Source organism: Podarcis filfolensis (genome assembly GCF_964270895.1).
Source record: "Podarcis filfolensis genome assembly, chromosome: Z".
Classification (NCBI taxonomy): domain Eukaryota; kingdom Metazoa; phylum Chordata; class Lepidosauria; order Squamata; family Lacertidae; genus Podarcis; species Podarcis filfolensis.
Window position 1 is genome coordinate 22,779,057 of NC_139617.1, and position 16,997 is coordinate 22,796,053.

The following is a 16,997-nucleotide window of genomic DNA, read 5'->3' on the forward strand; positions in this document are numbered from 1 at the left end:
AACAAACAAAGCAATGCAAATTATCCTTATGTACCCTTTGGATTCCCAACCTCCACCCATCCTTCTCCCGGTTCCAGTCCCCAACCAATATCCATCAGTCTTTATATTATTTATTTAGCCTGGAGATCTCAGGTCCGAGGCCCTTATGTCTCTCTCAGTTCCTTTCTGCCGGTCTCTTTGATAGACCTTGATGTTAAGCCCCAGGTCTTGGAGGGGCTCCGGCCCAACAGAATCGGTGTTGCTTCTAGCCAGTCCTCCATACTTAAAAGCAAAAGCAAAGCCTATGGGGTATTCCAACTCTTGTTTCAAATTTCTTTCAAATCCAAATGTCCCCACAGCTCCAGCTTCCACCTTCAACAAATTTATAATCCTCAGGTCTTCAGATCTCCTCAAAAGAGGATCTCTCCATTTTCCAAACTCCCAATCAAACCAGGCTTTCCGCATCCAGTTTTTATTGTCCTTTTTTATCATCATGTCAGGCCTCATATTGTAGCTCTCCTTTGACTCCTGCAAACCTCCATCTCCTCCTTCGTTTTCTTCAAAAAGAACATATTGCTCCATCGTGTCTACGCTTTCGGTTTCATTTATTTGTTCAGTTGAATAAGCTTCCTGCTTCAAATCCTTATCAGACTCCAAGCTGTTGTTTACTGTCCAGTGTAATAGCGATACCTCTGTAGACAAAGCATCGTACTCATCTTGTAAGTTTCCCAAGAGAACAAGTGCTCTGTCCAATTCTGCTTGGAATTTAGACACTCCAGCCATTTTTGTAATGTAGTATCCTTGTTACCCCTCTAGGGGGATTTAATTCCTTGATCTTCCTTTCAGCTCAAAAACCAAAAGTCCAGTTATTTTGTATCAACCTTATTTTCAACAAGTTATCCCGAATAAACCAGCAAAAACAGCAGAAACAATGTTCTCTTTTTCCAGCTGACAACTAGCTGACTAGCAGCTCACTTGACAGCTGTCAAAATCTTCCATGCAACAGGCTTTCTCATCGGACGTTCCCGGGTCTAGGGGGGGGGGTGTAGTTTCAGCTCCCAAAATTCTTTTTATCCTCCAGAATATCTTCTTATAATGTCCAGACCGTGAGGTCAGGATCTTTTGTTAAAAAAGCAAGAAACAAATTCTCTCGACCTTAGCTGCCCAGTCCTTTGCTTTAAGTTGTTTACAAAGAGGGGGGGGGTGGACTTCCTTTTTAGCCCCTTCCCGCTCGTTCCAAATCCAAGATAAGAAATTTTTTAAAGTTCCAATCTCCGTATTACTCACGGGTTGATGTTTTAGAATCCAATCAATCTTAGAAGAAGTTGGCGCTCTCTGTCAATGGCTTGCGGCTTCACTCCGTAGACGAGGGAGTACTCTCAGCACCACGCCTTACCCTGCCTCCGTTCCGAAGCCTTTAAAAAGGCTCCGTCGCGGATTGGGGGGGCGCAAATGGTGCCCGCCGAGTCTCTATGTTCACAGGCATCCGCGCCTGTGATTTTAAGGGTCCCCGCTTCGCCGCAGCGGCCAGACCCAGACGCTACGGAGCCGATTCCCTCCGGAGCTCGGAGGGAATCCGCCATTAAACAATGGCACCAACCCGGAAGTCCGAGATAGCTTTAGCTCTGTTTGTAGCATAGGCTACATGGGCCTTCCATCTAAGGTTATGTTGTAACCAGACTCCCAAGTATTGGAATCTATAGACTTGTCCGATGACTCTCCCGTCAATTCTCCAATTGTGAAGTTTCCGGCTCTTTGAGAAAACTAGGACTTTAGATTTTCCATAATTAATTGTAAGGGAATTTGCGTTACAATATGATCCAAAATTTTTTAAGGCCCTCATAAGACCTACTCTAGAAAAAGAAAGGATGACTGCGTCATCCGCATATAGTAACAAAGGGCAGCGATAAAGTGCTAGGCGTGGTGCGTGAATCTTTTCTTGAGCCTCTATTAGGGGAGTCCTCATGTCGCTTATGAACAAATTAAACAGGAATGGAGCCAATATACATCCCTGTCGAACACCTCTGTTAATGGGAATTGAGTTGGTGAGATCACCCTCAGGGGTGAGTCTCACTCTAGCCGCTGAGTTCTCATGGAGTTTGATTATTAGCCAGAGAAGCCTTCTGTCGATGCCCCAGCGGGTGAGTTTTTCCCAGAGGATGCTCCTGGAGATACTATCGAATGCTGCCTTTAGGTCAATGAATGCCACACAGAGTTGGCCACCCTTTGGGGTGGAATATTTCCAGGCAAGATGCTGTAAAATTAGAATATGATTAATTGTTGACTGTTTTGGGCGGAATCCAGCTTGTTCGGGCCCAATTATTTTTTTCTCTTCGGCCCATTGAATAAGTCTGTTCAACAGGAAGCGGGCATACAGTTTCCCCACTATTGAGAGCAGACTGATATTTCTGTAATTCCCCGGGTCATCTGGTGAGCCCTTTTTGTGGATTGGAACGATAACAGCGTCCTTCCATACTTCCGGGATCATTCCAGAGTTGTTAACGGCATCGAAGATGGTTGCCAGGACTTTGGCCCACCAGTCCACGTGGTATTTTATAGCTTCTGCCGGGATTAGGTCTGGTCCAGGCGCTTTCCCTGTTTTGAGTTTAACGATCAAGTCATGGATGTCTTCCGGATCGGTGGGGGGCCAGAGGGGAAGCTGGTCTTGAGATTCATCTCTTGTGTTAGCAATACAGTCGGTTGTGGCAAAGTAGTTTTTTAAGTAAGATTCCCAAACCGGGGCAGGAATAATAGTTAAAGGGTATCTTTTAGTTCTTTTATTTACCAGGAGCCAAAATTGTCTGGAATTCCGTGATGATGAGGCTTCTATGATTGCCCGCCATTGATTCACTTGCCATTCCTGTCTGGCTCTCTTTTGAATTTGCTTGTAGGCCGATTTTGCTTGGAAATATTCTTTTGGCAGGACCGTTGCCCCGGAGGCTTTATACTCTTTGTAGATGTTACCAAGAAGTTGTCTAGCCTGTTTACAAGCACTATTGAACCACAATGCACCTATCTTCCTTTGTGTTCGATTTATTTTATGCATCGGGACAGAGAAAAAAGACGTTAAATCTTCCGACAGATTCGAGAATAGTCTTAGAGTTTGGTCATAGTCATAATGGTCCTCAATTAAGCCTGAGTATGCTTGTTTTAGTCCTTGTTGGAAATATGCTGAGTATTTTTGGGCCTGTTGTTTGGACCATTTCATACTTTTAATTTGCAATGCTGAGTTCGTAATCAAATGTGATGGGTGTCTGTCTCCATCTGGGGTCCAGTCTATAGTCATTGTGGCGACCAACGGTAGGTGATCGCTCAGTTGAATATTTTCAACTTTAAAGTGGGAAAATTTGGGGAATATGTCATGAGATACTAACATATACCGTATTTTTCGCTCGATAACACGCACCTGACCATAACACGCACATCGTTTTTAGAGGAGGAAAACAAGGGAAAAAACATTCTGAATGAAACAGTGGATGTATCATTTTTGTGCTTCATGCTGTGGCCACAGACATGTGATCTGATGGTGAATTTGGGGTGACCCAATGCAAAAATCCTGAGAATCCCTGTGGATCCATGCTTTGTAACCACATTTTTGCACCATTGCAGCCCCAGGCAACAGTGGGTGTGTGATTTTGGGGGGGGCAGGCTGTAGCCATGGACATGCTATGTGCTCTGATGGTGAATTTGGGGTGACCCAATGCAAAGATCCTGAGGATCCATGTTTTGTAACCACGTTTTTGCACCATTGCAGCCCCAGGCAACAGTGGGTGCGTGATTTGGGGGGGGGCAGGCTGTAGCCATGGACATGCTATGTGATCTGATGGTGAATTTGGGGTGACCCAATGCAAAGATCCTGAGGATCCATGTGGATCCATGCTTTTTAACCACATTTTAAGTGGGGAAGGAAGGAAAAATACAGAATGGACAAGGAGCACGAGAGGGGTGTGCAGAGAAGCAGCTGGCTAAGAATGCAGGAGAGGGGTATAACGGGAGGGAGGAAAGGAAGGCAAAAGTTTTCCCTCACCTACCCACCCAAGCCAGCCAGCGCTCTCGCTCTCTCTCTCTCTCTCTCTCTCTCTCTCTCTCTCTCTCTCTCTCCTGCTTGCCTGGAGGGGAGGGGCTTTCCCTGCTCTTTGTTCCGTTTGAGCAAACACAGCAAGGAAACAGAGGAGGGTGGGCAGTAAGACCCTGAGGCAGAATGCAGGAAAGCAGCCACTTCCTCTTTTCAGGTTTCCCTTCTCCGAGACGCGCGATTTGATTTTTGCCTGATTTTTTTTGCCATTTGGCTCCAGGGACCACACATTCGCTCAATAACACGCACAGACATTTCCCCTTCCTTTTTAGGAGAAAAAATCTGCGTGTTATAGAGGGAAAAATACGGTAATCCAGGACACTGTTTGCAGAGGAGCTTATGTGTGTAAACTCACCCGGTACATCAGGCGGGCAGTTCCCGTTTAGAATCACTAAGTTTAGATGTAGTACCAATTGGTAAAGAAGGGTTCCTGCTTCATTTACCCTTTTGTCTTTGGAAAGTCTTTGATTATGGAGGGAGAGGTCATCAATGAATTCCAGCGGGAAGGTAAACGGCGTTTCCGTGCGCTGTTCTGGTTCGCCAGAAGCGGCTTAGTCATGCTGGCCACATGACCCAGAAGCTGTACGCTGGCTCCCTTGGCCAATAAAGCGAGATGAGCGCCGCAACCCCAGAGTCGTCCACGACTGGACCTAATGGTCAGGGGTCCCTTTACCTTTAATAACTCTAAGCATCCTTAATAAACTAGAGTTCCCAGGATTCTTTGGGGAAGTCATGACTGTTTAAAGACGTGTGATACTGCTTTAAATATATAGAGCAGGTGAGGCCTAAGTATGAAGCTTTGAAAACTTAACACAATGGAATAACTGCTTGCTTATATCCATCAAGCAATTTAGCAGCTTCTTACTCATGCCTGTTGTGTGATCTGTGACAGCAAACAGGGTGGCTACAGAAATGAACCAAAGTGCTTAAGGGTCATTATTTTCCTGCTGTAATTAAGGCTTTTTTGAGGGGGAATAATTATTTGAGTGCAAAAAGAACACCATTAGTGCAACATGGATACATTTTCCCATTGTGTTCGTATGAAAACACTGATAGCAAACAGAATTTATTTTCCTCTGACATTCAAGCATGTTAGTTCCACAGCATCCCCTATTAAGGTGGGCAAATTATTATCCTTCAAGCAACTCAAGCAAATAAGCAAAAACAAATCCTGTCAGGCAGCATCAGTCACAATTTTTCCATAACATGCTTGCTGCTGTTCAAGTTGTCATAAGCAGTGTGGGCAAGCTGAAAATGCTGGTCAAGAGGCACCAGCAGTATAATATATTATTATTTCCACAAGAATAAAAATGTTTGGAACAGAATATATTCTGACATAAGACGAATGTTGCTGGTCCCATATGAAAACATCAAATATGGGTGATCCCTCCAGGGTGACATTTGGGTAATAATGAGCCCCCTCTCTGGGCATTTGGACAGAATCTTTCCCCTTGGACTTCTTTACCTTGATATTTTGATTGTGAATGGAGGGGTCGGGCTCCTTCCCACTCTCTCTTTGTTTAGACTAAGGATCCAGCCTAATAGAATTTTCCTCTGGCAACTTGTGACAGTAGCTGTGAGGTAGGCAGAACCTCCAAGCTGGTCCAATTTGTCTGCAGGCAAATTCTTCCATGGCTCCAAATACGGTGACAAAGTAACCCCACAGCAAGGTCATGTACATGCACTAAGGTAAAGGGACGCGGGTGGTGCTGTGGTCTAAACCACTGAGCCTCTTGGGCTTGCTGATTGGAAGGTTGGCAGTTCAAATCCGTGCAATGGGGTGAGCTCCCATTGCTCTGTCCCAGCTTCTGCCAACCTGGCAGTTTGAAAGCATACGAGTACAAGTAGATAAACAGGTACCACTGTGGCGGGAAGGTAAATGTGCGCTCTGGTTTCCGTCACAGTGTTCCATTGTGCCAGAAGTGGTTTAGTCATGCTGGCCACATGATCCAGAACGCTACCTGTGATCAAATGTTGGCTCCCTTGGCCTGAAAGCGAGATGAGTGCCACAACCCCATAGTCGCCTTTGACAGGACTTAACCATTCAGGGGTCTTTTACCTTTTACATGCACTGTCCACTTTCTGTTGGGCAGGGCCAAAACATGCAGGGTGAATGAGTGGGACATCTGTTGACAATTGCAAGCTGACCTGAGTCAGCTCAGACCTCAGTTAGGTCTGTCAAACACTACAGTCCCCCAGCTTGACTGTGACTGGCCAGTTCAAATTTTGAAGTCCTGATGTTCCCTGTGGCCAGCCAAGGCTGATGTTGCCACCAGCTGGTTGTGCGGGAAGTCTTTGCCCCACCCCTTGCCCCACCTACAGCCACACTGGGCTGCAACTGCTGCCATCTTTCCTGCAGAGAGACATTTGAAGAAACCTGCTATACTGTACTTAGATAATTGATGTTTTAACAAAGTGAGGTTAATGAGATTATTATGCCTTAACCTGCTTGGTTACAATGGGTGCACAACAAAATTTAGAGTACTCATTAAGTGATTAAATTTGTCCTTTTTATCCAGGGGATTTTCTTTAAAAATATTTCTATCTGGCATTAAGATGAATGTGGCTGAGCTCACCATTCTGGCAGGTGGTGGTGATATTTTGAGAGGAAGATGAATGGGGCGAGCCAGCTGGAAACAGATTCTAGTCCTTAAAGACACCTGTTTCATTTCCCCACACACACTATACATATTTTAAGGAAACTATGCAGGGCTAGTACATCACAAAATCCCAGGCTTTTCAAAACTGTTGAGAAGTGAGCAGCTCAGTGTTTTGAGAGCAAAAGGTTCCAGGTTTGATCTGTGGCTTTTCTTGATAGGGCAGGGAAATATTCTTGCCTGGAACCCCTGGAGAGCTGTTGCCAGTTAGTGAAGGCAATGCTGAGCTAAGTACCGTATTTTTCGCTCTATAGGATACACTGGAACATAGGACGCACCTTGTTTTAGAGGGGGAGAACAAGAAAAAAAAATTCTCTCCCTCTCTGCGCAGCGCCCCTTCAGTGAAGTGGCAAGAGAAATGGAGCCCCTTCCATTTCTCCTCCCGCTTCGCTGAAGGGGCGCTGCGCAGAGAGGGAAAGCTGCGCAGCGCCTCTCCAGCGAAGCAAAGCCAGGAGAGCAAGAGGGATCGGTGTGCACCGATCCCTCTGGCTCTCCTGGCTTCAGTGAAGGCAACCCGAAGCCTCCGGAGCGTGGCCGGAGCGCTCCCGCTGCGCTTCGGAGGCTTCGCGTTGCTATCGCTGAAGCCATGGAGCCTGCATTCACTCCATAAGACGCACACACATTTCCCCTTAATTTTTGGAGGGGGAAAAGTGTGTCTTATAGAGCAAAAAATATGGTAGTTCAATAGTCTGACTTGGTGTTAAGGCAGCTCCCTGTGTTCCTATGGCATACACAGTCTGAATGGACAAGGTCAAATGGATGAAATATGCTCTTCCTCTAATAGAAGACATTAACATATGCAAAAAAAATGTTCAGTATATATTCAGCAACCCCGGGCTAATTTTATTCATGATGTTCATATAACCAATGAAAAATATATGGTTAACTCATGGATGTGGCACCAATGGCCCTTTCTATGTTGCTGGATTCCAACTGCCATCATCATTGGCTATGCTAGCTGGGGCTGATAGGAGTTGGAGTCGAACAACACACAGAAGGCCTCAAATTCCCCATCCCTTGGTTATTTGCTCAATGAAGAAACAATAATCCTTACTCTAAATCCTTACTCTAGAAGCAAAACAAAATTAAAAAAGGCCAAATCTATGTTTAATTATAATGTCAGGAGGCAACAAACACAATGTATTTTCTTGGCATCACATTAACAACAAACAAGGATCTATTGCAGCACGCATTATGATAATTTATTCCATAAGATCAACTGGAGATAAGAGGAAGGGGGGAAACTGGCTGATGCACAGTCAATATTTTTTCCAGGCAAAATGTCAACTAAGCTAAGTACTTCTTCACCAAAGTAAACTTTCTTTTACATAGGATTAACTCATTTTTTAAAAAAAGCAATGGAGAAATATTATAAAGAAATGAATATGGTATCATAAAAGTGCTCATACTACCATTAAGACTCTCCAGGCAAATCAGGAAGGCGAAGGCAGGCAGAAGCACATGATATCAATTACTATTATGCAAATTGTTTGAACAAGATTCCCGATGTCTCCTTGGTGCTTAAATCTGTGAGACTACTGCTGTGCTGAAATCTGTCCTCCAATTTTTAAAGGCTCCCCCCCTTTTAACTCTGTAAAAAAGCTTCCATTTATCTGTCTCATCCTCACATCACTCGAGAAGTTCTTTAGAATTTCAGTGGGTGTGGGCTTTTGAGCTCACACCCCTGTTGAGAGGTGGTCAAAGGTGATATTTCCATTTTTCTTTCTGGCTAATATTTCTTCAGCACTCTGCAGCCTTCCCAGCTATCCACGCTTCCTGCTCTGAAGATAGCTCCATGGGAGAGGTCACCTCACGATGTCTCCCCCTGGCTTTTAGTTGAAGTGTGGGAATGCAGGAATTCTAAAGACTGCAGACCCACCGGTGAAATAATTTGTAGAATCAAGAAAGGACACTCACAAATATCCACAGCTACCTCAAAAGTAAATAACCATGGCATAAACTCTGCACTCCACCCACAATAATTTCACACATCTGTCTCTTTAGTAAGATTCAAATACAATATCTTTTATCATTAATTAATGCAGAATTGTAAAACAACAACAACCTGAGGTGAGTGGGTGGATTTTCAGTACAGTACTACATGAGACAGATCAATACGAGTGAAAAACAAAATCACAGTTTTTAATTACCTGAAGAGTTTAAGTAGTGAGTTTACCTAGGTCAGTTTCTTCTACTAATATAGCAATAAGTGGGAACAACTATTTCTTCCTAGGAGGTTCATAAGCCTGGCAACACAAAAGCTAATAACAAATTTCCCCAGGTAGCTGTCACCTACATATTTTACACAGATTAAATAAATTATGATAAAAAGCAAGTCTAGAGTGGCAGACTAGGGTGATGTCTGCTGTTTGCAGGAATTCTTCTTGTTGTGAGACTTTTGTGTGTGAACTGAGAGTGTGTTTGAACCCTGGGTGAGAACTCAGAGGCTGAAAGGGGGGATATATCAGAAGGAAAATGGACTGATATTTATTTATATATATTAGTAACACTGTGTCAATGCAACATTTTTTATATGTAACTGTGTATTTTTTGTAATATTTTGTTTAAGTTGTCTGCTGCTTCAGTTTCCTGCACACCACTTCACAATATTTTTTAATATATTAAGTGGTACAGAAATCAATCAATCAATCAATCAATCAATCACAAGCATCCATAATTCAGACCCATACATAAAAGCAAGGAATGTTTTCAGATGTAGAAATAATTAAGGATGGGAGCACTGAGTTCCCCCTCTTCCCCCTGAACAAAACAGCCTTTTGAAAGTTTTTAGCACTGTAAGTTTTGTTCTGGCAGCATATGGAGAGCTTAAAACCTCCCCTTGGCTTACCATAAAGCAATTGGAAGGCTTGAACAACAGTAGCATGTGTTTGTTTGTTTTTTGAAAATGGCTTTAGAGGAATCGATCAGCAACTGGTGTAGCATGTTCCCATTTTAGGAACCGTGTTCCAGCTTTATTTCCTGCTCTCTTACAACGGCGACCCTTTATTTAGACAACCATGAAAATGATTTCTGTTGATTATTACACTAATGGTCTGATAATAAAAGCTGTGCTGGCAAGTGAGCTTTTAGGTTGGGGCAAAGAACTAAGACTGCAAATTCAACGGAGCATTGGGAACTGTCATATACCAGGTCAGAACAATTGCTCTACATCTGTACTGACAACAGTGACTTACAGTAGCACTCCACGGTTGCAGGCAGGAGCCTTTCTGAAACCCTGCCTAGAGAGGCCTGGGATTGAACCTGGGATTTTTATTTATTTTTTTGTATACAGAGCATCCACTTTAGTGTAGAGCTGTGGCTCGTCTCCATTGCCACAGTGAAGTCTAGAAGGAAACATTACTCCAGATGTGTGGTTGTCACTAAAAATAACAGCCTCATGTACTGTCCTCCCCAATGCCATTTTTATAGAAAAAGAGGTGCCGCAACTCACCACAAATGCTTCCCTTGTTCTCTTAGAATGGTCCACCCGAGAGATGCTGGAACTGAGTTCCGGCAAGTTCTGGCTGGAAAAAGTCATCCTTTTCCTAACAACATTTAATGAAGAAGTAGGAAACCTCAACCTTCTGGGAACTCCAGAGGCTAGCCTGCCAGGCAGTTTGGGGCAAAACACACTTACTTTTCCTGCACCTGAGTTCATATTTAACATCACGTACAGGAACCTTCAAGCCTCGGCTAAAATGAAGAAGAATTGGGAATGTACTCCCAAATGCATTCCTGCTTCTTCCTTTGAGTAATAAACACACACAACATCTCTTGACTTTGGTTATTTCTTCTGTTGCACTGCATGGTAAAAAATCTGTAATTATAGCAAGACCTTGCAGACTAGATCCTTTGCAATGCTGACCCGAATTCAAGCTGGCAACACTTGAGCGACTCCTGCAAAGGAAAAATGTCTATGCACATCTTCCTTTGTAGGGGCTTGATGCAAGCAACAATTAGTAGTGCAGCTGATATCTACCAAAACTGGGGCTTGACACTCAAAGCACAGCTTGCCTTGCCACTTGACACCATAGTGAGATAAGTGATTGACAGCTGGGTGGCCCCACCCAGCTGTCAAAATATGTATATAACCTATGTACAACCTATGTACAACATGCTCTGAACACACTCGAGGCTTCCCTAATGTAGGGGTACCTCTATCAATGAACCCCCACCTTAGTATTAATGTAAATGTACCCAAATATACTGGTTGGGTAGAAGGAGAATGGGAAGGGGGCATTACTGGGTGTTATGTACTGAAGTTCTCACCCTGGGCCAGCAGGGGGATACTGTAGATAGTTATGCAAATGAAGGATCGAAAGTGACGTTCAGTGATTGGATAGTTTGTATGCAAATGAAGGATCGAAAGTGGCGTTCAGTGATTGGATAGTTTTAGAAAATGGCAACAGTTACATTGTTCTGGAGCTCTATATAAGCAGGCTGACTGAGCTCCTCAGTGAGTTCTGTTCCAGCTTACAAATAAAGAGCTGCTTTGGAAGAATCGCTGTGTCGTCTGATATGTTCGCCCACAACTTAACACTGGGAATGGTTTATCTGTGTGGAATCCAAATAACATTTGACCTGCCAGGCAGGTAGTGGCATTGGCTCACCTTTAGGTGGCTTTCATCTGCCTGCAAACTTATTTAAGAAACAGAAATTTTAGTTTATTTCTATTGCACCTTTCCCCCAGAACCAGGACCTAAGGCAGCGCACAAAAATTACAGCTAAAACACACCTAGCTAAAGCCATATAAAAATAACAATCAAACTATCTATGGAATTAGTGCAATATAAAAACATATCTATTAAAATGCAGATAGTTTTTAAAAACACAAAACACTATTAAGGGCCCTCTGCTTTTAAAAAAAGCCTGCTAGAATACAAAATTCTTCACCTGCTGGTGGAAGGACAGCAAGGAAATGCAACTTAGGAGGCTGAGCTCACTGCGCTTGTTGCTTGAGACGCAGAGGATACAGCTTTATCTTTTGCAATTGATTACACACTGTGTCACAGCTAGGGATACCTAAAGGATTGGGTGATAAGATCTGCTTCACTGTTCCATCAGGATAAATCCTCTACTAAGTTTTATTCTTTATTGACACAAATGTCATGTGTTAAATAATTTTCCTTCCAGGAGGAAAAAAATGTCAATAGATTTTGGGATGGTGGGTGGGCAAAATTGTTGCTGTGATTAAAAAAAAATTAATCCTGTTTTTTTAATCATTCTCTATCATGGAAACCTCTGCCATAGTAAAGCTATTAGACTTTATGGCGGCTCGAGCCTGCTCTCTGAAAAAAGACAATTTTATTTATAAATAAATAAATATCCTTGTCCTAAAACTGATTGTTTTGTAACAGCACCAGATAAAAAAACTGCAATAATTGTTTGCAAGTCAAATGTAAGAGCTTAAGGAGCATTTGAAATTGCCAGGGCTTTGTGGAAGGGAAGAGGGAGGTGGGACCCAGCTGGGGAAGCAAATGGAAATGAAAAATATTCTTCTGACAATTTGTTTAAAACCAATGTTCTTAGTTGAAGGGTACACACTAAACATTATAACATGAACATTAAAGATGGAGCAAGGCTAACAGTTTATCAGCAGCTCATTATTTAGTGCAGAAATGAATCAATTTATTTGACAGGCAGGTAAGAGTCTGGTTCTCTTGGGGAAAGTAACAGAGATCAGAACAATAAATCACAGATGGGAAAGCTGTGGTCCTCCAGATGTTGCTAGACTCCCATTTCCCATTTGCCCGAGCCAGCATGACCAGTGATCAGGGATGACGGCGTTGTTGTCCAGCAACCCTGGGAGAGCCACAGGTTCCCCATCCAAGCTATAAAAGAACAAAAATCTGTTGAATGTTACCATTTCCAAACAACCTGTAGCCTAGGCCACACACCTCTTTGATCAGAGCTTCCCACTGGGTGACAGAATAATTTGACTGGATTGCAAATTAACACTGATTAAACTTTTCTTCTCGTACATCAGCATGTCAGATATTTTTAAATCATACACAAGCAAAATGTGAGTCTGATTGCATGCATTCCATAGCAATTAAAGTTGCTTCAGTAAGTTTGAAAAGTTATGACAACAACTAGCACCTGCTGGACTAATGCCAAGGCAAAAGTCTCCATTAAAAACGCAGTTCATGTGGAAAAGGATATAGGTGTCCCAGAGGATAGAAAGCTGAACATGAATCAGTAGTGTGCTGTGACTATTTAAAAAGTGAACACATTCTTAAGCTATATTATCAGAAACATCATCTCCAAACAGTTCTATTTTTCAAGTTCCTGCTGAAAAAAGGCCCTGTTACCAGACCATATGAAGCAACAATTCAATTCTGTTCTGTGCTAGTAGGCCACAGTGGAAGCGCTTTGTCCAATACTGGGCATTCCATTTAAAGAAGGACGTTGACCCACTAGAGGCAACCAGGGCAGTGAATGGCTTGGAAACTGCACTATGGGGGTGGGGTCTGTCAGAAAAGAATCCCCCACCCCAGAACCTTTGTTATGTCTGCCAATGAAGCACAAAGCATCAAGATATGTTTCACACACAATAAAGAAAGTCATTACAGTAACTAGTATGGCCCATGTTCTCTTCTTTCACTAGTTGGTAGTTGCTGAATTGGTGTGTGTTGGAATTTGCAAATGCCCACTTTATAGGGCCATCTGAGTCATTGCTGGAAATAACAGAGCTTGAGCTCTATTGACAGGAGCAAGCCAGCAGTGAATCACATTGTGCATGTTGGAGTTAACTCTTTTTTTCAGCAAGAACAGGATCTGCACGAGCTTGGCAGTGTGTCAGGCCTAATAAGTACAGGGACCCTTGTCCCATGGATCAGTTGCTGAGACTGAAGGCCCTTGCCCCTCTACAGTTGTTTCCATGTCCCATATTTTGTCTAGCCATTCTTTCAGATTGTAATTCGTTTTATCTAATTTTAATATCTCATTTTTTAATTGTTGTACCTCTTCCTGGGATGAAATGCGGGTAAGAAATCTTAATCATCATAATCTCCAGGGACTATCCTGATGAGCTCCCTGCACTTCAAAATCTGGCACTACGCCATTGTGAACTGGTTTAAATTCAGCCCATGTCAATTTCACATGGAACGGATGGCAAATGAGATGGAACATTTTAACATTTCAAGCTGCTTATGATGTCAGTGATTCAACGTCAAAGGAAGAATCAGGAGCAAGCATTAAGTGTTGTATTCAAGCCATGACGGCAAATACCCCTGCCAAAAGATGGGCTTGCAGTCAGCGCTGAATTTAAATGAAAGCATTGCTTTCAACAGAGACCAGCTACTCAGCAGCTCAGCTCAGGAGCTCCTGAGTGGAACCAATACCAGGGGGACTTGCATCTGGTGCCAAATATAAAAGGTGCCAAATGTAAGTCTCGCTTGCACAACAATAACTGGGAGTGTGTTCTAAGGCTTCTGATTGTTCCTTTGCAGCTGTAGCTTTACTGCCACACACAAATTAAGCCCACTAGGAATCCTAATTTGGCCTACAAAAACGGTGTAGGCAGATTGTTTTGGCTGAGGAAAGAAGTCTTGTGGGCCCAATTAAGACTCCTGGTGGGCCTATTTTGGCCCAATGGTTGGAGGTGCCCCATCCTCGGTGTAACCATGCTAAAAATATAAGGTAAAGGTACTAGATGGACTAAGTCGAGGGGGCTGCACTGTCTGCCATGATGCTCCTGGGTGCTGTTCAATGTCTTATTTTTAGCATTTAAAGCCCATAGCAAGCTGGGACCAGATTACCTAAAGGACCACCTCACTCCACATGTCCTTGCCCAGCAACTGCACTCCTTATATGTGTCACTCCTGAAATAACTGCTTACCCTATTGATGTGCTTAATTTGTCCTAAAAACTGGGCTTTTAGTGTTGCAGCTGCAGCCATCTGGAATTAATTGCGAGTTGAAATAATTAATAAATAATGGCTTGACTTGCTTTAAGGCAGTTCCCTATACTCCTACCTCTTCTTTCTCTGCTTGGATCCCGCTCCCTTCCCTGCCAATTTATAGCTGCTGGGCGTAAACTGCGTTCCAAAGTGTGGGCTGCCGCTGTAACGTTTAGTTTGGCTTTTCGGCACAGTTAGCTGGGCTGCAAACCTGAGCTGACTATTTGTCTTAAAATAAAAAGGCCATTTTAATGCCACACGAGGGTCTCATTAACTTTGCTAGTTTAAATACTTCATAGCTACCATGCAATAGCATGGCTCTAGCCATTCCTTTTATTCAATGGCGCAACAGCTGACTGACCATTATGCTTTCTGTAATGTTTCTATAAAGTTTCATTTATTAAGAGGCTGTTTAGTGCGCCTGAGTTTATTTGGTTTTTAAACATAAACGGGGGGGGGGGCGGTGGATGCATTTTGGATCTCTCAAAGCCCAAGAGGAAATGAACAGCTCCAAAGGGCTACAACTCTTGAGATTTAAGAGTTATTTCCCTCCATCTAATAGCAAGGCAGTATCCTTCATTAAGAATATTATCTCTATGTGTGCATGCCAGATGTTCTGAGACAGCGGATAGCAGCATCACACTAGAGGCAATCTTGAAACAGATTTTTGCAAATACAGCATTTTTAACACAGCATTGTATTCTATGAGCCATAAGTAAATAAATACATAAACAATTGCAGACACATACAAAAGCAAAATCTTATTTGCTCAGCTTAGGTTTTGTCCACACTTGCCCCGCTTGCCCTGTGCCTAGAAAGCATGGGTCTAAGTAGTTTTCCATTTGCCCCACTGCTTTCCTTGGGGAAACAAACTCTTTAGCACTGAATCGGAACATATGTCAATCCATGGAAAACCCAATTGACGTTTGCTGCGATTCAGCAGTAAAGATTGAGTTTTCTCAGGGGAAAGCGGCAAGACAGGCAGAAGGTCGGATGAGCCCACAATTCCATTATACTGATGATCTCAAGGTAAGTTTTACAGGCTGCTGCTGCACAACCTAGAGAAAGTTGATTAAAACCACCATGCTTATTCAAATGCTGTCCTTAACACATGTAATTTCAGCAGACCAAAGGAAATTTGTTTCCATGTGGAACAGCTGCAACATATAAAAACGATTAGTGTCTACCTGAGTGATGTCCATTCCAGCATCACAGCTCAGTGGCTGGGTTGACGTGAGACCATTTGAGCCTATTAATGTTGTGATCACATCATTTCCATCAATCTTCCGAATCATGGTGCCATCAACAAAGTAGATGAAGCCGTGCTTATCTACAGTAATACCTATTGGGGAAGAGGAAAAGAGATTAAGCAGGAAAACTACCAGGGACCAGAACTATAAATCAGTGGTCAGGGAGCCAGTGGCTCTCCAGCTGCTGTTGGACTCTCATTAGCCCCAGCCAATATGGCCAATGGCCAGGGATTATGGGAGTTGTGGTTCAACAAAAAACACCTGGAGAGCATAGGTTTCCCCAGTTCTGCTATAAATGCTGACTTTGTTTCATTCTATTGGCTTTTTCTGGGTTGATTTGATAATATCCCCCCATTTTATTTGTCTTTTTATGTGTGTTCAAATTCATGAAACCATCTGGAAAAAACCCCTCTGAAAGCACAGTGATTATTCTGCGCTTTTGTGAACATGCTTTACTCTCATAAAGAATGAAGAAACCGTGGCTGAAAGCAATGAGGTTTATGAAAACACAAACTGCAGCCTGAAAATCAGTAGTTGGATTTAAACTGAATTTGCCAGATGATGATAATAAACAATATTTCATATATCAATCTAGCTATCTACTTAAATATTTCTATCTTGCCTCTCTTACAGCTTGAACTAGCTTACAAATACAGCTACAAACTATTTTAAGAACTGTAAAAACCTGTTTATTATTTGTATATGAAAAAAAAGATACAGTGGTGGTGAGCAGTATGTTTAAGACAGGGCAGAAAGATTAAGCCAGCAAACATCAAACTACCTTAGCCAGATGGGTAGGAACAGAGGAGCAAAGGAAACTGACTTATACTGAGTTAGACCATTAGCCCATCTCATTCAGTGCTGTATATACTGACCCATAACAGCTTTCCAGGATTTCTGATAAGAGGTTTTCCCCAGCTCTACCTGGTGTTGTCAGTGACTGAACATAGAACCTTCTGCATGCAGCAATGGCTCTTTTCACATGTAGAAGCATAATTATCACTATAGTTCCTTATAATCTCTATATTCTAAATTTTATTTAGTTCCTTTGATGCAGAAATCTACTACCAAAACCTGTAGTTATAGTAGAAGAATTCAGGTTCTACAAGCAGGTCCACCTTGATAGCATGTTTCTT

At 42.8% G+C, this 16,997-nt stretch overlaps 1 protein-coding gene across 12 annotated transcripts in view; it reads right to left on the reverse strand.

Moving 5' to 3' along the window:
• TENM1 (teneurin transmembrane protein 1) overlaps positions 1-16,997 on the reverse strand; it is a 393,076-nt gene that overhangs the window by 54,521 nt on the left and 321,558 nt on the right. For all 12 annotated transcript variants that reach the window (XM_083595775.1, XM_083595774.1, XM_083595782.1 and 9 more), the window contains one exon: positions 15,799-15,953. In XM_083595775.1, coding sequence (XP_083451901.1) covers positions 15,799-15,953 — 155 coding nt within the window. The remainder of the gene's footprint in view (positions 1-15,798; positions 15,954-16,997) is intronic.